Source organism: Cornus florida, unplaced genomic scaffold (genome assembly GCF_030987335.1).
Source record: "Cornus florida cultivar Cherokee Brave unplaced genomic scaffold, ASM3098733v1 CherokeeBrave_3.0.0_Hap2_Chr06, whole genome shotgun sequence".
NCBI classification, from domain to species: Eukaryota; Viridiplantae; Streptophyta; class Magnoliopsida; order Cornales; family Cornaceae; genus Cornus; species Cornus florida.
The window spans coordinates 76,091,146-76,114,313 of record NW_026775576.1 but is presented as its reverse complement, the minus strand read 5'-3'; the positions used below and the strand labels follow the sequence as shown (position 1 = coordinate 76,114,313).

The following is a 23,168-nucleotide window of genomic DNA, read 5'->3' as shown; positions in this document are numbered from 1 at the left end:
AAACTCAAGTTAAGCTCTAGTTAGGTATGGGTGGAAAAAAAACTTGCATCATACACCTGGTTGAAACAAGTTTTTCTCCTATAAATAAATTCGACTAGTCTAACTTTGATCCCTGTATCAAATATTTCAATTAAAATATTATTATTATTATTATTATTGCAACTATGTACCCATTTCAGGTTTAGTTGTCCCTGAGCCGAGTTCGGGTGGAGAAAGGGAGCCGGAGGCTTCCATATCAAATGGAAACTGAAGATAACACATGGCACATAGTTTCACCTAATTATTATTATTATTTTCTTTTTCAGAAAAAAAAATAAAAAGTGCAACTAGGACCTATTTTCAACTTAACTATCATATATAAAAAAAAAAAAAAAAGAAAAAAAGAAAAAAAATAAAACACCATATTGGGTTGTTTTGACTATCAAACACAGGAATAGCGAACCACAACAAGTACTGTATTGGGGTGCACACTCACTTTCGATAGAGTCCGTACAATATCCATCTCTGGCCATATCAGACCATAGTAGATGTTCGTCCTTGATTGTCCTGATCTTTATGTGGTGGCGATATCAGACTCATCCCCATCTTAACTCACAAATTTCCAATCGTCTATGGAAATTGATACGCGAGCTCTTCTGATCATTTCTCTCCTCCAAAAAGGTCAAATGAGCCTAGTCCAGGTCTGTAAATGACTGCAACAAAATTAATTTCTATCATTTTCTCCTCCGTCTCTCTCTCTTCCTCCAAATCAAGCTCTTCAAACACACACACATTTCTATAACACGCTTCTGATCCACGATTTGATTGGAAATGAAGGAGCAATACGGTCAGGTTATTCAATTCCAAGCTGCAGACTGTGAAGATGTAAGTGCTTTATAGGGTTTATTGATCTTCACCGTTCAGTTTTCATTTTCTTTAAAGATCCAAGTCGCTAATGTTGCTAAGTATTTTCCATCTGATAGATCAATGCTTGTCAGAAATCTATAAATCTGGGAAATGCAAAAGATGTTTCAGGTATTACGATTTCACTTTTCGTATCTGCTTTGTTATTATAGATTGTAATTTTGAATTTTATTTTTTGATTGGATTGGTGGATAGACCTTTGCATAAGTGAACGAAGAATACAACCTTCTGTTCTGCATACAGTTTAGTATCATTATTATCCGAAACAAAATTCATTTCAAAATGATAAATGGTACGCACAAACTAGATGTTGTTATGAACATTGCTCAATCAGAGGTATAAATGAGAGAATATTAGTCATTTTGAAGAAGTTTCCTTCTTTCATTTTTTATATATTGTAAATGCTCGATGATAAGAGTCCATGATGCGTGATTGTTCGCGGATCTTGTAAATGCTCGATGAGCAACTCTACTCAAAATTGTAAATGCTCGATGAGCAACTCTACTCAAAATTCGGGGCTTGATGATTTTCCATATAGAGTGGTTTGTGATGAATTTGAGCATTAATAATGATAAAATGAATAAAATTTGAATCTAAAAATACTTTAAATACATAAAGGTATAATTTGGAACTCATGAAGTTAAGGAGAAGTTGGTCCTATATTGACAGTGAGGTGGTATGTTCAGTGACAGTTCTAAATAATTGTGAAGTCTAATGATTTTAATTTTTTAAATTAACTTTAAGAATGTTTTATTCATAATTATTTTTCTTAACAAGAGGTCTATATTCAAGCAACAAATGTAGCCTGTATCATTTATGGGATAGTAATGTAATTAATTGTTATCAGATAAAAGAGGAAGTTCTTTTGAACTAGTTGAAAACAATTGGAATAAGCATTTGTTTTGAGATATCGGGCACCTTTCCTTAGATATTGTGTGAAACAACATGTGGTTAAATAAGGTGGCTTCTCATTCTTTTTATATTTCCAGTAAGTATAGTTTGAGATATTGTAATAAAACTATGGATTAGTGATAAGCTTTTGATGCTTGAATTTTTAAAAACTCAAACTATAGTTGACAACTATGAAGCATGAATATGGACACGAGTTATGGTAATGTGGTCATAACAAATCTAAAAAATAACGTGCACACAGACATGTTAAGGACACGGCAATGAATGTATATGTTTTCGTACATATAATTAAAGTATATATGACAACCAATACCAATAAGTCAATAAAATACTTCATGGCTGAAACATGAAATTGTAACTTATGAATTACAAGAATTGAATTATCACCTATGTTACCTAGCTAGTGATATATGTCATGTGCAATCGTAGAGTACATGTTTAAATATGTATTTTAGCATATGCAAATAATTATATCAACTTTTGACCTCTTTCCATTCACACTTTTTCAATAGAACCTTATTATACATATTTTTCTTCTCAAAATAAAGAAATAAATAATTAAAACTTTTTCATGGTTTAAATTGATCATTAATTTGATTTTCTTTATCATTTTCTCCATGTCAGGGAAAGTCGTACTCTAACATTCAAGGCATTTTCTGTCACATGTTTGTGAGGATTAAAAAGTGTCATTGTTTGAGATTAGAAATTTATTTTTATTGATGCATCCAGTTTATGTTAGACACTTGTTTTGGGTTGTGTTCTCTCCCCTTTTTTAATTAGAGGCAGCGGCAACGGCAAAGGTCGCTAGACGACAAGAAGTCAATGAGAAGTGCCAGCATCAATGAATGACACGTGCTCAATAATTTATAAAATTTCCTTCGGAGTTTCCATGTATCTTAGGTTGAAAATGATTATGTTGAGGTTTAAATGTTGCAAATCAAAGTTAATTTTCCAAATTATCAATAATGGATTAATGTGTTTGAGATTAGAATTTTGCCTTAAAAGCTCTTTGTTTCGAAAGTTATTCAAAGGTGTGGTGCATTTCTGAATAGGAATTTTTATTTTTCTTTCCATGGAGTGGTGTTTTCCGGTTATCGATGGGATGGGGGAGAGATATGTAATAAGATTAGTGACCATGTTATAAGTGGAAACCATACTCATATCAATAATGGCAGGTGGGGTAAACTTGTTGGAGAATCATAAAGTACTTTTTGATTCATAAATGTCCATAAGCATGCCAAACATCACTTGGCATCTTGTAGACCCTATTATATATTTCTCCATTCATGGATTATGACTTTTGATAAGTGGCATTCATTTATTTGATGGAACTTATTGTTTAAATGTATCTCGACAAAATTTTGGAGTAGAGACGTAGCTTTGTTATTATTATTTGGAATGGAACTGGATATTCCAAGATTTTTGTTTTCTTTGGCTTTCCAAGAAAATCTCTTAAGATGTTCAGAACTTTTAAATGCATCTTTGTTGTGATATCAGCCCCGTTGGTAATAAAGTTAAATTAGTCCGTCCATAAACATCTTTATGATAGATTTGTTTGTTCTTTTTCCATTATTCTTTAGGCTTTGTCATCTTAATGATTAAACCACTCAGAAAATGAGCTGTGTTTAGCTTCAATAGTCCACAGAATGAGATGTGTTTAACTTCAATAGTCCATACCATTGTTCTGCTACTAGTAGTAAGGATACACATCGTATATGCTAGGTTGGTAAACTATTCATGCTGTGCAGGCAGATATTCTTTCTGTTTCAAAGTTTAAAACTTTTTAGAATAGAGTAAGGGCCAGGTTGAGAATCGAAACTTACCCTGAAAAGGAGATTTGAACCTAAGCCCCTTTCATAGAAAAGGGAGGGTCTTGCCACTTAACCAACTGGTCTTTATGCTAGTATTGGTAACACTATTCTATTTAATCAATAAGAAATCCTTCTATTAGTTGTTATATTTATTTAAACATTATAATCTGTTTGCATGCCTATTTACGTATATAAGTTTGTAATGCTCATATATAACCAAACACTAAATTTATGTAATCAGTTAATATGATAATACATCACATGGATAAATTATCTATGTTCGACAAATAAATGCTCTAGAGACACTCCATTTTACAAAAAAAAATTATGTTTTTAATTCACTCATAAATAGCACCCACTCCGTCCCATATTAGATGTCCCTTCTGGGGAGTAGAACTTTTAAGGGACATGTAATTATTGCATTGTCCCATTTGAAAATTACTAAGTTACCCTTTTAAATTTGAATATATATATAATATCAAGTTTGATTTTTTTTTTTTAAAAAAACCTCAAGGGTATTTTATGAAAATATGTAAAATATGTTGTTTGAACTTTTTAAGTGGACAAGTATTTTGGACCAACCCAAAAAGGAAAGATGGACAACTAAGTTGGGACGGAGGGATTAACTTTTTTTGTGATACACACGTTTTATTCATTACAATTCATAATCTTCTTGTCATTTTTGATTTGTATAACATATATTTTTAAATAATTTTAATATTTCAATATATGAGAGACTTTATTAAAAATCAGAGAGCTTTTTAAGAGGACAACTGGCTTCGTTTGTTTGTATAAAATGGTGGACAATTTATTATGTATTAAACCCTAGGTCTTTCATGGGTTCATAAGAATAAGCACCAAACTATTAAATGGATTTTTTAAAAAAAAGATTGAGAAAAAAGATAACTTTTTAAGAAGAATTTTGATGGATTCATTCCAAAACATCAAAAGATAACTAGAAATAGAGATACAAATCATTATGATTTCCTTGTTCCCGAAAATATTTCAAAAGATAACTAGAAATAGATGTTAAAATCATTATGATTCGCTTGTTCCCGAAATATTTTATCATCTAGACATCGTACGCGATTTTCTGAATTTGTTTCTTTGAATTGAATCACACACTTCTACACCAGAGTGCTAGGAGTGCTTTTTTGAATCCTGGTCGTCTGATATTGAGCTATATTACCGAGTATAAGTGACTTGTGGAGAGCAGTATCGAGTATGGGCACTGGAATTGGCAATTCGTGAAAAGCGGTTCCAAAGGTACTGAATTTCGTACTTTTTCTCTGATTATAGTGGATTGATTCGCCTGAGATGTCTAGTCTCCACGGCTTTTCTTTGCCGAGGTTTTCCATTTAAAATATTTACGGTGTCATTTTTCTTACTCTCTTACTTGCTTTTTAATTCTTTGGCTTGAAATAGCAATAGTTGTTGCAGCAAGAGCTGAATATCCAAGGGTGCATACCCAGACGAAAACTAAGTTCCCACTGATGATCCGTGTAACAAGCTATACCAAGTAAGAAGTGTAGAACAATTAGCTCACAAGGACCACCATTGTATTACCATTGATCAACAAATGCTGCTTCCCATATCAGGGTAAAAAAGAAAACATAGCTGCCGAAGCTGGGATCCTAATGATAGATGCAAATTGTCCTACGAGAACTTCCAGGTACATTTTGAACATTTTTGTTTCTGAGCAAAAAAGGTCATTTTCTAGTATTGTTCGACCAATTACGTATTAATCAATATTCGATTGATTGATCTGAGGTTTTCGTCAAAAAAGATTTGTTTAAGCCGTTTCATTTGTTTTTTAAAAAAGATGAAGGCCTTCCTTCCTTTTCTTTTTTAGTTTTTGAATATGGAATGAATTCTAAGTACTGTGCAAATTGATTTAACTCACTTCCATTTCATTTGTTTTTTAAAAAGATGAAGGCCTTCCTTCCTTTTTTCTTTTTCAGTTTTTAACTCACTTCCTTTTTTCTTTGTGAGTTTGGGGAATATCCCCATTAAATAGGTCCATGATCTATGGCTATAAATTGAAAGATCATTTGATCGACTTTGCAATCAATTGTTAGAATCAATAGGTTTTCAAATCGTTCATTTGAAAAAATTAAAACCCTTCTTATTGGATGATTATGATACTTCCTGAAAATCAAAATTCTTGATCAATGGAGGAAGACTGTCGCCATTTTTGTTCGGAAAGATACCAGACTGGATGATTGATTTATTTTATACTAGGAGATAATCGTTGGAAATCCTTTGATATATTGGATTCCTTGATTGTGGGCTTAAATCACTAAAATTGGACAGAATTTTCAAATCAATCAAAAAGCAAACTAAATATTTTCACCTCCTCTAGCACAATCTAAATGAAAAATACTTCATTACCACTTTCGCATGAGCCTAACTCTCACCTCATGCATGGTTTATGCCTTCAACATATTCAAATGACTGTTTCATGGTATAATCTTTGTATTTATAACAATTCTGCAGAAATTTCCAGATTTTCTTGCCCCTACCAAACTGATACACTGTTAAGACCTTGTTTTATTATATCCTGAAATCTTATTGTAAGTTTTTCTAGTGAGATTTACTAGTGAAAAGCAGGTGCATGCGTTGGATTATATAATTTTGGTGGCAAATATTTTGGCATACATGTGCGCAAGCACATGTAGTCTGTTTTGGAAATGAAAAACAGCTCAAGTGGCTTTGATATGAGTCTGTAGATACTTCAAATAAAAAGTGTCCCAAGTAGGTCCGATGTCCGATGTTGGTCAACGTTCTTAGTTTGGCTGAAAAGCTAAAGCCCAAGCTCTTAAGGATATCAGTAGTTTTTTTTTTCTTTCCTTCTTTCTTTCCTTCTAGGCGAAGTTAATTACTTTTCTGGATGTGTATAGAATGGTGTAGTTATCTTGAGGTTATGTAGTTAGTTACTTAGTTGTTACCAACCCATTATGGTTTTATTTTAGAAATTTCTGTTTTGGTAAGTGCTTCATTATGTAATAATATCTAAGATATTACCTATTGAAGAAAAAAAAATCAGATATTATATTCTGTGCAATGGATGAGTTAAGTAATGCTTGTATGGCAACCAAGCTTACAAGAATCACGCCATATGGCATTACCAAGTTTGCACTTTCGTACGACTAAGGTTGCCATATGAACATCTATCTTAGCAATAAATCGAGACTTCTCCTTTTCTTAGGCAACCTAATAATCCTTTGATGGATGGCAATTATATTAATGCTCAGACATATATTAATAATACGAGTGTCCCTACAGTATCCTCCCTCTGTTGCATCCCTCTAGCTACCTTTGAAGCATTTGTTAGAATTGGTTTACACCATTTGTGATACTTGAGAGCAAATAGCTGCGACGGCTGGGAGTGCCATCACCAAAAGTTGATTTCATGTGTGTCACCTGGAAAGCCTGTTTATGTGATATATTAGGTTGAGCTTCAGTTAGTTATAGGAGAAGACTCAAGTGTTGTCACAAAAAGAACAAGAATAAGATATGTGGTTTCAGCATTGAGTTGGGGAGATGTAAAAAATTTAATGATTCCAATCTCTCTGAGCCTCCATCTGGATAAATGAATGGGTTTGATTTAGAAACCAAAAAATTGTTTATTGAATTTACATCTTTAAATTCAAAGGAACATTGGTGGATTAGATGTATGAGAGAATATTAGATTCCAATCCCTATGCCATTAGAATCCTTGCCAGCTTGAATTTCAAATAACTCCTTCACCCAGTTATTTAAAATCCATACATATAAGCCTCTCAAATCAATATATGCATATTCTTAAAAGTTGAACTTAAATTATTCGTTTAAGAACCTAAATTATTCGCTCTAAATTTGTACTATAATCCTTTTAGAATGATTGAACATAAATCTATTCATTTCCAATCCTTCAGCCCAACTGGAGCCTAGAAGTTACAAGTGGTATAAAAGGTTGTTGAACCGAGGAAAGGGTCCATTGGGCAAATTTTATTTTATAGTAAAAAGTTCAGTACAATTGTTGGTCTAAATACCTGTTTAAACTTTATGCACTTAAGGAAGGTTCCTTGCCACTTCCAAGCTGAATTGTCAACACAAAAAAGGGGAAGAAGATATGGATGTGCTTGTCAAAATGGAGGGGGAAAAAAAAATTGTAAAACATTTCTTACTGAAAGAATGCTAACCCATATTATATGATGTTTCTATATAGTAAAATATTTCCAGGCTTAGCACTGACAATTGTTGTAAGTTTAACGGCCAAGGAATCTAGGTGTTTTCAATTTTTTTATAGCGGATGTTTCTCTAATGTTCTTAAAGCAAAAACCAGGTCACATTTTCTTTATCAAAATGTTAATTCATTTATATGACACTTCAAAATGGGTGAAGTACCTTAAAATTTAAGGAAAGTGTGTGCAATGCCTGCTTTGGACATACGTGGCATTCGAACATGAAATCTAGGGGTGGCAATTTAAGCCCAAACCCATTAAACTGCCCAGACATTGTTCAGTAATGGTGATGATAAAATTGAGACTTGAGAGAGGTATAGAGAGACGTGTACGGTGACTGGTGAGGTTGACGGAAGCCAGTGGTCGGTCAGGTTGGTGGCAGGTGACGGTGGTTGGTGGCTGGCGATAGTGTGTGAGGGACTGAGGGATCTTAGGTCTCTCTAGAAGTCTGGGAACAGATGAAAGTGAAGACTAAACGTAAATTATGTTTAGGGTCTCTAATACTTGCTTTATTATGTGTGTATATATATATGAGGATAAAATAGAAAATTAGTAACCTAAACAGGGTTGGGGGGGCGACCTTCACCCGCGCGGGTTTTCAACCCCATCCCTGCCCAAATATCATAAATGGCCCCCCAAAATCGGTTTAAATGGGGTGGGGTGTGGCAAATTGCCATCCCTACCTCAAGGTCTCCACAAAAGATAAAAGCTTCGCTAAAGATTTACAATTAGCACCCCGTACCCAAAAGAATAGAGAACTAAGGACCGAATGTCTAACTACCCCCAAGGCGATTCCTCCCTATCAAAGGATCTCCTATTCCTTTCCTTCCAAAGAGCTCACCACAAACAGAGGGGGGTCCACCTCCATAGATTTACAATTAGCACCCTGCACCCAAAAAATAGTGAGCTGAGGACTGAGTACCTAACTACCCATAAAGAGATTCCTTCCTATCAAAGGATCTCCTATTCCTCTCCTTCCAAAGAGCTCACCACAAACAGAGGGTGGTCGTCCTCCACACCTCTTTGGGGACGCACACAACAACGTACCCAAACGTCAATCAAACTCACTGTGGACTTTGGCATGACCTATTGGACCCCAAAGATTGCTCAAATCAAGTCCCAGCTGTCCCTAGCTCTGGGACAATAAAGCAGGAGATGATCAATTGACTCTTCAGCCCTCTTGCACATGCAACACCAATTGACACTAATTGATAATCTAATGTCTTCTTCTCAGATTTTTAATGGTCAAAACCTCCCTAGAGCAGTTGTCCAACCAAAAAAGGCTACCTTCAGGGGGCTCGCAAATGCCAAAATCCATTCCATGACTCGAGCCCGCCCAAAGCCACTCATCCGACCCCCCACAATAAATCAATGGACCATGAAGCAAGGCCAAGAATTCAACCATCTCCTCCACCTCCCAATCATGCAAGAGTCTCTCAAACTGAACGTCCTAGGACAATTTCCCGCTATCAAGATGATAGCAGTGAGTGTCCAATGCCTGCCTATCAACTGCAATCCCAGCCAGCCTTGGGAAAACTTTCTCAAGCGGCCTTTCCCTGCACTAGGGATCCTCCCAAAAGCTCACAAGACACCCATCCCTCACCTTGAAATGGATGTGCTTGGAGAAACATCTTAACCCTTCTAGATTTGTTCTTCCACAAGCCAACCTCAGCTGGGGATCTCAGAGACAGAGCTCTATCCACCTCTGGACTCACCATGCCTATAGAAGATGACTATCCTCTATAGCCTGTCTCGCCATCCCAAACCTGACGCCCCCCTTTCGATAAGTTCTGCTTCTTCTAGCCAGCTAGCCGCCTCTCAAACCGCTGAACTACTGGATCCCAAGAAGCAACTCTCCTCGATTGGACTCTCATTTGTAGATCCCATATAGACTAAAGGAAAAGCCCCAACCCTGCATCCCAAGATGCTGGCCAGATAATCAATCTCCTCCACCTCTCCCACACGGACAATCTCGCTCTTCCCAAGATTAATTTTCAGCCCCAAAACCACCTGGAAGCACGCCAAGACCCTTCTCAAGTATCTCAACTGACTCACCCTGGAATCACAAAACACAATGGTGTCATTCGCAAAAGCAGATGAGAGATCTCCATCTGTCCAAGAGGATCCTTGCCCACCTTGAAGCCTCTGAAATAATGCAACTCACCCACTTGCCTCATCTGTAAAGCCTCCATCATACAAAAATGGATTCAATTTTTACGAGAAGGATATCACTCGTGATCCTTTTGTTATCGAGCATCTCACCATTTCCTGATTAGTTAGTCAATATTAGTTCTTCAATTGCCATTAGTCATTATAATTACTGAGATTGTTGCCTGTATAATTAAGTAGCTGTAGAAAGGAGGATTGACCAACAATTATATAAAGCATGCAGATTAAACACATATATTGGCTTAAACAAAAGGCATATAGATGATAGACCATAAAAATATAATTGCTTGAATCATCATTGTACTAGGTAATGGGAAAGAATTTTTTAATAAATATGCTTTTAATTGCTAGCATAGCATGCTCTTATTGATCTCAGCATAATTTTGTTTCAACACAATTTTCGGGCTATTTGAAAGCCTATTGGTTAAAACTTTGAAACTTCAAAAGCTTATCCTTCCTTTTCAAAATCTTATTCTTCCTTCCTTGGTTAGTGTAATATTGACGTTTTTTCTGTTGTTATAATTGAGGGTTTGAAGTCACTGATCCTGCCTGTCTGTTTTTCACAGGTGAGGAGTAGAGAGTTCTCCATGCTTAACGGGGAGAAAAACAAGAAAGAAAATAGTAGTTTCATATTGAATTTTATTGGATGGAATTTGCAACTTAAAGGCACATCATTCCATGATTAGCGTAAGGTTAGAGTTTCTTGTATCACGAGTGAGGGTATCAGCCACTGATTGTATCTGTTTCTCACAGGTGTGGAATACTTTCATATTGTTCAGGCAATCAGGCTATGACCCTACTTTAGAGTAGACAGGAGGTTAACAGAGGGAATAACACTCGTTCTTGGATGGAGCGTAGGCTGCACTCATGTATACATACACGTGCGCGCACACATATAGGTACATAAATGAAATACATGCAACTGGCTGAGCTTGTTGTGTGTGGAAATTTTCCTATCAGAGTGTGTCGAGCGCTTCAGAACTTGAATTAGCACGCAAACCAAACCATAGTATGAAGGTTTTGGTTGTACATACGTGTGCACAATTAAAATATTTGTAATCAGAAGACCAAGCTGATGGACTAAACCACAGCTAGCAAGAGAAATTATCCTATTGCTCCATTTTAGCAAGTTTTCATAGAAGAGATTTGCAGAAGCTCTTGTCCTCTCCAGGTATGCTAGTTTTTCTTATGTCTTTCCTGATGTGTGCTTATGTTGATTCTCATTGTGTATGTGTAGATTTAAGTAGTCTAAAGATTAGCTGATTTAAGTAGTCTAAAGACTAGCTGATTTATGTTTTCTATTTCACTTAATGAAAGGTGATGCAGTTTTAGAGGCTAAATAGAGACACTTATAGAATAAGTTGGAACAAACCATTGTTGAAGTAACTCTAGTGAGCGGCAAGAAAATTTCTAAACTAAAATAATCGAATAATAGATATTAATTAAAAAGTTAGAGGACACAAAGCTAGTGGATTCAGGTAACACATGTTAAACTAGTAATAGTACTCATCGTCTCCAAAATCCTCTTGCAATCTTCTTGATCTCCAGATGGACAATTATGTGACCTTCGGCAATGCATCCCATCTTCTCGGGCCTCACTAGTCCGAATCGCCCGGATTTCTCAATCCCATCTTCCTTTGGTAGAGGGATCCGAGTTCTACCCACCAAAACAATGCCGGTGGAGGTCCCTGGGTCTGAACTGCAATGGGTCCGAACTACCTCCAGATTCAAGTATCTAGGTATGTGCTTACCCAGGCGAATTTCAAATTTTCTTTTCCATGTAGGGTTTGGCAAACCTTCCTGATCCGGGGTGTGGAATTCCTCCCCTGGCGTCACATATCCGTACACACGATAAATCCTACGGTCGCCTGTAGGATTTACTGTCGCCGTGTCGATGCCTTCGGCATGGATTATACTAGCATACAATAGGAATTCGTGCTGTGGATCTGGTCGCTCAACGATTCTCTTCCTTTTCAACTTTCTTGAAAAATAATTAGCAGGAGCCATTTGAATCTAGCTGTCTTTTCCAAACCAACCCTGTATGTAAACAATAAATTTGTTATAAAAATAACACAAGAAAAATTGTTCAGATTCTCAATTAAAGAGATAAATAGTATCTTACTAAATTGAAACTATTAGAGTGTTTCTAGTCGATGTGACGAACAAAACTGATTTTTTCAACAGTATTTAACCTATCATAGAGGTTTGTTAGTTTGAGAAGTGTATTTGATGGAGAAAGTACTTCTAAGCGGTACTTGTGCAGCATAGAATTTCATGCTCTATGGGCTTTTTTGTAGTTCACTTTCCTGATCGAGAATGGTTTAAAACTATGGTTTCCGAAAACTTTTCCAAAAAAAAATTTAAAAACTGCTCAATGTTTTTTTCCTTCCAAAAAGAATAAATATACTAAATTTGTTGTTTCCAATTTCTTTTGGTTGCTATTTCTGCTCCAATAATCTTCCTAAACAATAAAAACGTTACAAACAGCTCCATGCATTGGCTATGGGATCAAGTAAATTTGGGTTATGAATGTGCAAGAGCTAACTTGCCCTTGTAAAATGAAAAAAATAAAAAATTTTAGTTAATCAACAAATTAGATGACTCAGATCAACAATGCCTATGAACATAAAAAAAAGAAAAAAAAAATCAATTCGAGATTTCACCAGAGAAAAGGCTGGACATACCGACGAACTTGGACAGAGAGACTAAACCTTTACTGTCCAGAAAGTTGAAGGTCTTCTTCTCCGTTAAGACTTCTAATTGAATAATGACAATTTAGTTTTGTTGGGCCATTATCCTATTTATATTGGCGAAAACGTCGTTCGAGATGGACCGCCACTATTTTAAGGAATAATTCTTAGTATTTTTTCATTTTTTATTTTTATTTTTTTATTTTAGGCAAGTTAGTAAAATTGGAAATTAAGAACTAGGTAATTTTTACTTGCAAATTATAATTACTAAAATCTTAAATAAGAACTAAAAATCCTTGTTAATTTGTTTACTGCTCATCAGTCAAGTCTATACACTTAAAATTCACATCAAAACACGTAAAATATTTATTTTTTATTTTAATTTTTCGATATTTGACAAAGTTTTAGGTATAATTCATCGGGTGGGGCGTGTTAAATAATTTGTCAACATTTAATGGAAAAGTTATTTTTGTTTTTTTTTTGTTTTTTAAAAAAAAAAATTTATAACAACCAAACACAAAAAAATAAAAATATATGTTTCAAACGAGTCTAGTTTTAAAATAAATTTCGTTACTTAAGCTTTGTAAGCCGTTCAACTAGTAAGACTTTTGTGGGTTCTTCCAAGTTTTCGGTTTGAGATTAATCAAAGCTCCAAAAAACCCAAGTGACTAGTTTTTTTGGTTCATACCTAGGAAAACTTTTCAATTAGAAAGTACGGACACTTGACCTAGGGGTGGTGCAAAGATAGTGTTGGACACGTGGATGTGTATTGAACATGATTAGAAGTGTCTTGAAATTTAATTATTTCTTTTTTGAGTACGATAAGGACACATTTTGAACACTTTCAGGACACTGCCAGGATGGTCTTGTAATTATCTTTTTTAAAAAATGTGATTCAATGCAAGTTAAAATATATTATTAATTAATGTAAAATTTAAGAAAACAAAAATAACAAAACTCTAAATTAGTAATTTCAATTCATGATTTGAATGGATAAAATAAGTAAAAATTATTATCTTTATATATATATATATATATATTAATATATTATATTATAATTTTTGACGTATCCATATTATATTTGTAACGATCTACTTCGCTATATGGTATGATATTATTCGTTTTGGGCCCGAATTCGCATGTTTTTCTTTTTCACACTTAAACGATATGGTATTGTGCACTTGTAGTTCGCTCAATGTGGTAGGTTGTCAGTGCTTCTTGCCTACAAAGTCATCCCAATGTTCATGTCCTAAATTTATTTTTTTGAGATTCAGCGTATGATAGTATTGTATTCGTATCAGGTATTCTTTTTCATGCTTTCTAACTTATCAAACTATCATTCTATAAATCCACATATTTGGACAAGGATTCCTAAGTTAACCCTTGACACAAAAATAAATAAATAAACAAATAATTTGTTATCAACGCATTAGATAGAACTACGAAATTTTTTCAAACTTTCATCACTTATCATGCAATTTTTCGATCAATTCGTGCGAAATATAATATATGTGATTTGTAAGTAATCATGCATATTCGGAGTTTGTTACTTGGTGAGTTGATTCTCTATTCCTTGAAAAAAATAAAAATAAAAATACTTTGGTACCTTCTCTCAGTACCATTTTCTCCCCCTCTAACTCCAAACAGTGAATAATTTAAAAATTATTTGTTGTTGTTTTTCTTCAACTATGTATTGGGGGCTTTTTCTCATATTATTATTATTTTGACTAGATCTGACATTTAAAAAAAAAAAAAAAAAATTAAAGGGGTCCATCATTTAATGGGCTGTTAAGACCAATTAGGTTGTTAGAGTGGGCCATTATCTCCTCCATTAATAAACCTCTAGAAATCGCCCAGATTGCATAAATCCTGGTCCAGGGCTGGCCCAAAAAAAACAAAATATTTGTTGTCCAGATGCACTCCAACCTGGGATTGTGGTAATTAATTGGGATTACAATTTATTACAATTTGGCTCTTTTATGTTAAATAACCTTCCAAAATAAATAAAATATTACTTTTTAAAGCATATTTTGGTAAGCTATTAATTTCAGACGGTTCAAAATCTGTGTGCTTACACGCTGTCCACCAGGCTAACCCAATTAATTTGGTGGTTTGGTTGGAGTTGAGTGGATGAGATTTGGCTGTGTTTTTGAATTATCAAGTGATATTAATGAAGAGAATTAATTAAGAGATCAGAAAAAGGATAAGAGAATTTAATATTTTTAACATTTTTTTTCTTTTTTAATGTTTTTTTTTTGATAGGTAAGACCAATTATGATTTATTATATATTTTATATAATAAAATTAAATTATTATGCAACAGATATAATATATTATTATACACCTTATCTATATTATAGTTATATTGTTTAATATTTTTTGTATAATATATTATTATATACCATATCTATATTATATTATAGTTATATTGTTTAATATTTATTATTTATTATAATATAATATATGTTAAATATATTATATATTTTATAATAAATGTATAGATGATGTATATGTATGCACTTATACACATAATTGCTGAGAGTGTTTTTGTCCTAATATATCTTATTTTGTATTTATGTATTAAGTATTATTAGGATTTGTGATTTTAAATTAAATATTATATTTTATTATCATGTATTGGATATTTTTAATATTTGTGAAATAATTGAATTACATACATATTTAAGGTTTTTTTTGTATTAATGAAAAAATGATATAAATCTGTAATAAATATGTATTATTAAACAAAACGTTACTAAGCAAAAAATTGTTGTAAATTTGAAAAATATGATGGTTAATTTAAAAATGTTATTTAAGTTTTTTTTTTTTTTTTTTTTTCTTCCTATTCATTGCTACAGTACTCCCATTGATACAATGTTGAAACATGTAAAAATATTAAATTAATGTTTCAATTATTTTTTTAATCAAATGTGTTTTTTTTTTCCCTTCTAAAAACACTGTTATGAAACCCCGACCAAAAACAAAACATTTACCAAACAAATCTTTATTTTTTCAAAGCTCTTTCAATTAAATATTGTAATTTGTATTTTATTATTTTTTTTTTCAAATGTCGTCTCCTTTCCTTAGACATCATCATCGAAAGTTAGAAAAAGTGTGCAATATTTCAAGTGTATTTACACAATGATAAAATCTCTCCATTAAAAATTGTTGTGACATATTAATATATTTTAGAAATAAGTAATTATTTTTCACGAGAGGAGAATTATAATGGCATATTAGGACAATGCTCGTGTTTGTCGCGTCTGAGTTAATTTGGTGATAGCGTCGGCGAAAAAGGGAAGGTGACTTGTTTTCTTAACACGGAGCACCAAACCAAAACCCAAGTCCATGTCACGGTAGACTCATAACCAACGCCATAAGCATGTTCCAACAAATACAATTCAATTACTATTTCGCTACCAGCCAAAGTCAAAGATAGTCCGTCCCCCCACCCCTCTCTCTCTCTCTCTCTAAAACTATCCCCATTTTCTCTCTCTACAAATCAGATCGATCTCCTTTTCCGGTTACACATGTCGGACGCTTTGATCAATGGACTCTCCGGAGCTGGTGGAGGAATCATTGCTCAGCTCATCACATATCCTCTCCAAATGGTACTCTTCTATCTCTAATTTACTTTTCCTACATATGTACACACACACACACACACATATATATATATATATGTATAATTTTGTTTGTGGTGATCTAGGTAAATACGCGTCAACAAACGGAAAGAGACACGAAGAAAGAGAAGAGGAAGCTTGGGACTATAGAACAAATGTGTCAGGTGTTGAATTGTTGATCTAAGTTTATTTAATTAATTGATGTTTCAATTTCATTTTTTTAATGCATTAATACATATATTATTGTATGTGTGAGCTTAATTGTTAAATGATGATCTATAGGTCGTTAAGGTAGAGGGGTGGGATCGGCTGTACAGTGGCTTAACACCGTCGCTGGTTGGTACGGCTGCGTCTCAGGTGAGCTCATTTTTAGCTTATTCTTTGTTGTTGCTTTGTGTTCTCCATTGCCCTTTAGACCTATTGTAACTTGTGAGTGTTTCTAGTCTCTAGCCAGTTCATGGATATGGTGTGTGCATACAGTTTATGCTTGTGTGTTGATGAAATCACGAGTGCATTGTTTAATTGCCTAAGAAATTGGGAAAAAAGGAAAATTTGGAATTTTAGTTCAAGGATGTGGTGTGTGTATGCTTGTGTGCGAATGAAATCATGAGTGCGTTGTTTGATTGCCTAGAGAGACATTGGAAACGAAAAGAAAATTTGGAATTCCCCTAATTTAGAGGGCGACATTGCATAAGAAAGTTTTAATGGTTTACATCAAATGTTTGTATTGAGATTGAAGGCAAGATCATGTTTTTGGTGTTGCCTGGCGTGATTGTTTGTAATTTTATACTAAGTTGCAGGAGTAGGGATTGCGTAATGGCAATTAGCTTTGGTAAATTAATGTCTTGTAACGATCATGTGTTTGTATCAACAATTGAATAGGTGACCTTACCAGTTACCTCATGGTTGTCAAATCATTGTCTAGCATTTTAATTATATCAGTCAACTTACAGTGTTTTTTGCTCATACTGTTACTTCATTTTTAAGCATTGATTATAAAGATTTAGGGATCCAGCATCATATTTAATTATACATTTATGGTTAATTTGTGGATTGCCATTTGCCAAACACATGTGGGGTGAGCTGTAGCTGCTCTATTTGAAGAATTCATACTGTTAATAGTATCATGAAATATTTTACATGTAACCCTGGAATTCCATATGTCTAGATGTATGATTTTTTAATGTCCTCTGTTTTACCTTGGTTCCGGGGGACATTATTTTGTCCCAACTGAACTTCCTTTACAACACTATATTACAAGCACTAGGCTAGATCGTTTCACAAGAAGAGGATTAATTACCTATTTTAGGATAAATATGGAACACTTTGCTATCGAGACTTCTGATTTCTTATACAATCACAAATTTTATGGTACAGGGTGTTTACTATTATTTCTATCAAATATTTAGGAACAAAGCTGAAGCTACCGCTTTTGATCGTAAAAGGAAAGGGTTTGGTGATGGATCAGTTGGGATGTTCTCATCACTTGTGGTGGCTGCTTTATCTGGGTGATTTACTTTCGTTTCTAGAATATTTCATTTTGTTAACTCCCATCATTGAACTCCAAATACGGTTATGGCACTTAACATTTCTTTTCTTTTTTTCCTGCCCGTCAATTACTGGCATCGGCAGGTACACGTATTTGTACCCAATACACAAGTTTCACAAACTAGCTTCGGAAGCTCCAATAGATTCTTCCAGAACATTTCCTATGCAAAATAAAACGTTTTCATGTCACAAAATTGAGCTGCATTGCCTTTTCTGTGCAGCGTTTTCCTTGAAGCTTTTACCATTTGAAATAATCTAGTAAATAAATTATTCTAGATTTTATTTATTTATTTATTTTTATTGTTTGACTGGAGTTCTTCCCTAGGGATCGATCCTTTAGGTTTTCTAACCCTCATCCATGTCCTTCAATTTTACTGGAAAGCATACCCTAGTTAAAAAGCCAATCATCGGTGGTTTGTTTCAGTTACAACCATTTGTAATTCTATTTTAATGACAGCCTGAAGTTGGTTATTAGTTCAATGCTATTAAATTTGCTTTGGAAGTCAGATATTGTTGGATGAAAATGTTTTGCACTCGTGTAGGTTTTTTCAGTTAATTTCACCCTTGCTGTTCCACTATCCATTGAGTAAATACATAGTGAATATATTAATGTTACTGGAAGAAGAAATAAAAGTCCAATTGCCCATCTTAAAACTCTATTGTTGGAGATTGCTGAATCCAGAACCTCTTACCTATCAATTTTTCATGCGCGTCAACCTGCACCTGTGCAGCATGGCTATGAGGGTCTATCACTTCCATCAGGCTGTCATATTGTCATAGCTGCTGTGATTATAATAAAAGCTTTGTCAATGAACTGCTAATTATGAGTACCTAGAATTTTTTTTGTAATATATTGGCATTTAATTTTGTTTTAAAAATATTTAGCACTTTTTAGATGCACTTGATTTGATGCTCAAAAATTGCTGGACATTTTCCTCTGTATAGGTGCGTGAATGTGCTGCTGACTAATCCTATATGGGTGGTTGTTACTCGAATGCAGGTAAGAAAGTGGAAATATGAAAGTGGCACAATCATTTATCTATGCACATGTTAAACTTGGGTTTCAGCTTTGGATTCATTATTTTATTTTATTATTATTATTTTTTTTCTTTTCACTTGAATTTTTTTTCAAGTTTTCAGTATTAGTGTCTGATCAAGTTTAATGGGCCAATTTCAATGTCAATGACAGTGGATGGCATTACATTCCATGCCCAGTTAATTGGGTTCTCTGTTATTAGGCAGTTATTGTCAGACTTTAAAAATCCTCCTGCTTACTCCTGATCTGCTGTTTTGAGTATATGCTACAAAATTTCCAAAAGTTTCTGATAAAGTATGTAACTAATGCGTGGTTTTACAAATCCACGGCATTAGCTTAAAAGCCTTAAAATAATCATTTCTTCAACTGGAGTAATTTTTGAATGTTGACTTATTCTAATGTTGTTGGTTGTGACTCTGCTAATTAGGTATGTATAAATGGCTCAGTTACCGGGTTGATATGTAATATTTGAATTGAATTCAAAATATTTAAATCATATGATAGGGTTTAATTCCATCTACTTCAACTCACAACCTTTAATTAAAATTTTGCCCGAATCATGCAATTGAGAAGATTATGTAATTAAAATTTGATTTCAGATCAGGGAATAAGCAATTTTTATATTTATTATTGTCTCTCTGTGTTTTACTTTTAAAGTATAACGAATATATTTTACAATTTTTTTCTTTTTCAAAGCTGGTGATTTCAAATGTGGGGTGAGAGAGTGGTGGGAGGGTATGAAAAGAGAGAGGGAGAGAGAAAGAGAGGTCATTTTCTTTTCTTTCTACATCCAATAGAGTACAATTTAATTGCAACTAGAGACAGTAATGCTGGAAATTGATTTTACAACATTATTTGATCCCTTTATTTTGGATTTTTATTTTTTTGGTGTTGGCTATACCTATCCCTGACTCTGAGGTTTTAAAGTTTCAATTTATATAACCGTTAATTCATTATTGAATTCATGTTTGTTGTGCAGACTCACAAAAAGAAATCCCAACCCCATCAAACTCCATACATTGCTTCAGACGAAGCAATTTTGGCTGCAGTAGAGCCTCCTCCCTATGGTACTGACCATGCGGTACGTACAGCAATCAAATGTTCTTCTACTGATCGTGAAACAATTTAGTGTTGTGGTTGACAACTTATTTGGCATAGGCTGCTCAGTAGGATTCAGTTTGTATCAAAGATTTATTATAAGAACTTACTTCAAATTCTATCTTCTCTATATATTTATATATTGATGAGTCTATGTACTAGATGCTTGAACGAGGAATTCTTGAGGAAGTTAATGTTGTTGTTGGTATTTCTAATGCTACTACTACGATAAATTATTTGTGGGTTCCGTTTATTGTAGATGATTTTGTTCTAATTGTTGTTTTTATTACTAGTAGTACCACAATATTTGCTGTGGATTTTAGTTTATTATATATTTTTAACTAGGAGTGTTTACCATGTACAGATTCGAGAAGTTTATGATGAAGCTGGAGTTGTGGGATTCTGGAAAGGCGTTTTACCAACATTGATCATGGTAAAGTGAGAAGTGACTCTAATATTTGCCACTGTAAAATAACTGATTGTTCTCACTGTTGCCCACAGGTGAGCAATCCTTCCATACAGTTCATGCTGTATGAAACCCTATTGAAAAAGCTAAAGGAAAGGCGTGCCTTGAGTAAGAAGAGTAACAATGGTGTAACTGCTTTGGAGGTTTGTATTTACTCAAATTCCGAAGTTTGATGTTCAACTATTTGCTTATAATTTTTAATTTTATGGCATCACTATTCTATACTTCCAAGTCTCATGTACACCTCTCACTCCCCTTTTTATTATTTGGTTTAAATTCTGAACACATATCTTGATATTTTGCCAGATATTTCTGCTTGGAGCTTTGGCAAAGCTGGGAGCCACTGTTGTAACGTATCCTCTTCTGGTTGTCAAGGCAAGTGACATGTGCTTGTACCAGCAAGCACACTTAACGGCATTGCAGGATATCTGTCAGACATTTGATTTAAACCTTTCAGATTTTCAAAGCAAACTTGAATAAATTTAATAATTCTTAAGTTCCTTTTGATAGGTCATGTAGGTGGGTCGAAAATTCGAAATATTCTAAAATGCAAGGGCAGGTCATATCTTCACTCTATATTGGCTTATCACCGGAACTAGTCTTCTTTCACCATCACCACCTATGGTTGTTGGTCCACCAATCTAAGGTTAACAGAAGTGAACCAAAGCACTATGGGCAGATAGATTAAAGGTTAACAGATTGTTGGAGAAGCCCTACTCAGGAAATTCAACTATTGGGTTTTCCAAGAGGCAGCAGCTTAATACCTACCAGTGGCTCAAAGGACCTTGGGGATCCTTGTTTATACATGTGACACTAAGTGTTAATAAGCTATGTCTAATTTTTTTAGGATAAAAGTGAAATTTTGATTTCCCTCTAAAGAAATTATATTTCTTATACACAATATCAGAAAAAGAAAAATGTTTGGAGAAGAAAATTTGTCTTGGAAGTTTAGGATTGGGTGAAAAGTAATTTTTTTTTTTGAAAGGCAAGTAGTAACCACACACAAACACATGACACACCCAAGCGCCTCCACTGAGGCTTGAACTCTAGACCTCCCCTTTGGGGAGTACGAGCCGGTACCGCTGGGCTGGCCCTTTGGTGATTGGATGAAATGTTGCCAGTAATTTGTGATAAGCATAAATAGCAGACTTTATATAGCTGGTGAGGGGAGAAAGGAAAGGAGGAGAATAAATATTTTAATATTGATGAATTTTAATATTTTTCATAGAAGAGTAATGGTGTTAGGTTGACCAGAACCAAAGATGAATACTGATTTCCTTAGAGTGGTTAAAATAGCCTTAACTGCATCAATACTGCGATCTGTTTGATTTATCTATTTTCTTTTTTCTTTTTCTTTTATTTTTGGTTGTGGTTTCTAAACAATTATTTCGTCTTTGCAGTCAAGGCTTCAAGCAAAGCAAGTTACTAGTGGAGACAAAAGACATCATTATAAAGGTCTCTATTGTTTTATCTTTTCTAAGATCAGGAGTTGTAAAATTTCATCAATTTCTTTTGTAGGAGTACAGGACTTTTTTATTTTATTTTAATTTTTTTATACCTAGGATTACAGGACTTAAAGATGGTCACTAGCTTAACATTCTGTGCAACAGAAAGGAGATAAAATGCAATCCAGAACTGAACATATTTGACTTGAAATATTCCACTTAATTTTTGTTTTTTCGGGTTCGGGGGGGGAGGGGAGGGGAGGATTTGAACACCTCAAATTTTCTCATAGATGGCAAATAATGTCAGTGAAAGCATGCTGTTGAAATCCATCATATTAATCCCATAAGCTAAAAATAATGACTCTGAATTTGATGCACATTCCCGAGATGACTTATGCCTTTTCCTCCTACCCTTTTTATTTATTCATTTATTTATTTTTATTTTTATTTTAATAATAGTATTTTTTACCTAATGCCATCCATGTCATGAGGTTGCATTTCTTGCAATACAGGCACCTGTGATGCTATCGTGAAGATGATTCAGTATGAAGGGTTTTATGGCTTTTACAAGGGGATGAGCACAAAAATTGTACAAAGTGTTCTTGCAGCTGCTGTTTTATTCATGGTGAAGGAAGAACTTGTCAAGACGACTCGGTGGTTGTTAACAAAGGATGCCATTAATACAGTGAGATAACCTCCATGATTAGACCTGCGCGCGCGCATGTTCATGCGTGTGCACTGTGCCCGACAATGTTTGGGGCGTGGGGGTGTCATTGGGTCACAAGTTCATTGATAGTGGAATACCTGCATGAACAGATTCTCTCATTGCTGAATGGGATATAATAGGATTTGTTGGGGAATAATACGAAGCGTTCTTTAATTAGGTGATATTTCATGATGGTATGTACTCATTTTAATTTTTGAACATTGATCATTCACCATGCATTAGAAACTACACGTGTTTTCTGTTTGGTACTGAATGAATTTCTGTGATTCTTGAGGCATAACTCGGTTGAAGTTGCTTGGGCATAATTATTATAGATGTGAAGTTCTGTTGTAGTTTTGGTAATCTTGAAAAGAGTTTTGCTGTAGAGATGAATGTGATGGGCTGAATGGATTCTTCAAATTTTATTGATTGGTCAAATGGCACTCACTGGGAAGGTCCAGCTAACTCATATTAGAGTGATTAACATTTTATTTTTCTATTGAAAAGAGTTTTCTAACATGTTGACAACAGATTT

At 34.1% G+C, this 23,168-nt stretch overlaps 1 protein-coding gene and 1 long non-coding RNA gene across 5 annotated transcripts; both read left to right on the top strand.

Moving 5' to 3' along the window:
- The first annotated feature begins 365 nt into the window (after positions 1 to 365).
- Positions 366 to 11,191, top strand: LOC132312142 (uncharacterized). 4 transcript variants are annotated; one of them, XR_009483194.1, is made up of 6 exons: positions 366 to 680; positions 817 to 864; positions 963 to 1,014; positions 4,763 to 4,892; positions 5,052 to 5,298; positions 10,588 to 11,191. It is a non-coding gene; the product is annotated as an uncharacterized LOC132312142 (long non-coding RNA). The 4 variants fall into 4 exon arrangements; XR_009483195.1 differs by having other exon boundaries at positions 366 to 864; positions 5,067 to 5,145; positions 5,225 to 5,298; XR_009483193.1 differs by having other exon boundaries at positions 374 to 864; positions 5,052 to 5,145; positions 5,225 to 5,298.
- Positions 11,192 to 16,106: 4,915 nt separating this feature from the next.
- On the top strand, positions 16,107 to 22,996 carry LOC132312141 (peroxisomal nicotinamide adenine dinucleotide carrier-like). Its single transcript, XM_059810395.1, has 11 exons — positions 16,107 to 16,322; positions 16,421 to 16,498; positions 16,617 to 16,691; positions 17,712 to 17,842; positions 18,828 to 18,882; positions 19,898 to 19,999; positions 20,381 to 20,449; positions 20,518 to 20,625; positions 20,789 to 20,857; positions 21,883 to 21,937; positions 22,440 to 22,996. The coding sequence occupies exons 1-11, from the start codon at positions 16,242 to 16,244 to the stop codon at positions 22,619 to 22,621; spliced, it is 1,005 nt and encodes a 334-aa protein (XP_059666378.1). The 5' UTR covers positions 16,107 to 16,241; the 3' UTR covers positions 22,622 to 22,996.
- The last annotated feature ends 172 nt before the right edge of the window (positions 22,997 to 23,168 follow it).

Bases quoted from the DNA above. Each gene is read 5' to 3' on its own strand.
- LOC132312141 (XM_059810395.1), top strand. From the start codon at position 16,242: ATGTCGGACGCTTTGATCAATGGACTCTCCGGAGCTGGTGGAGGAATC. The intron at 18,883-19,897 runs GTAAGAAAGTGG...TTTGTTGTGCAG, and splicing joins TGGTTGTTACTCGAATGCAG to ACTCACAAAAAGAAATCCCA. The intron at 20,858-21,882 runs GCAAGTGACATG...TCGTCTTTGCAG, and splicing joins ATCCTCTTCTGGTTGTCAAG to TCAAGGCTTCAAGCAAAGCA.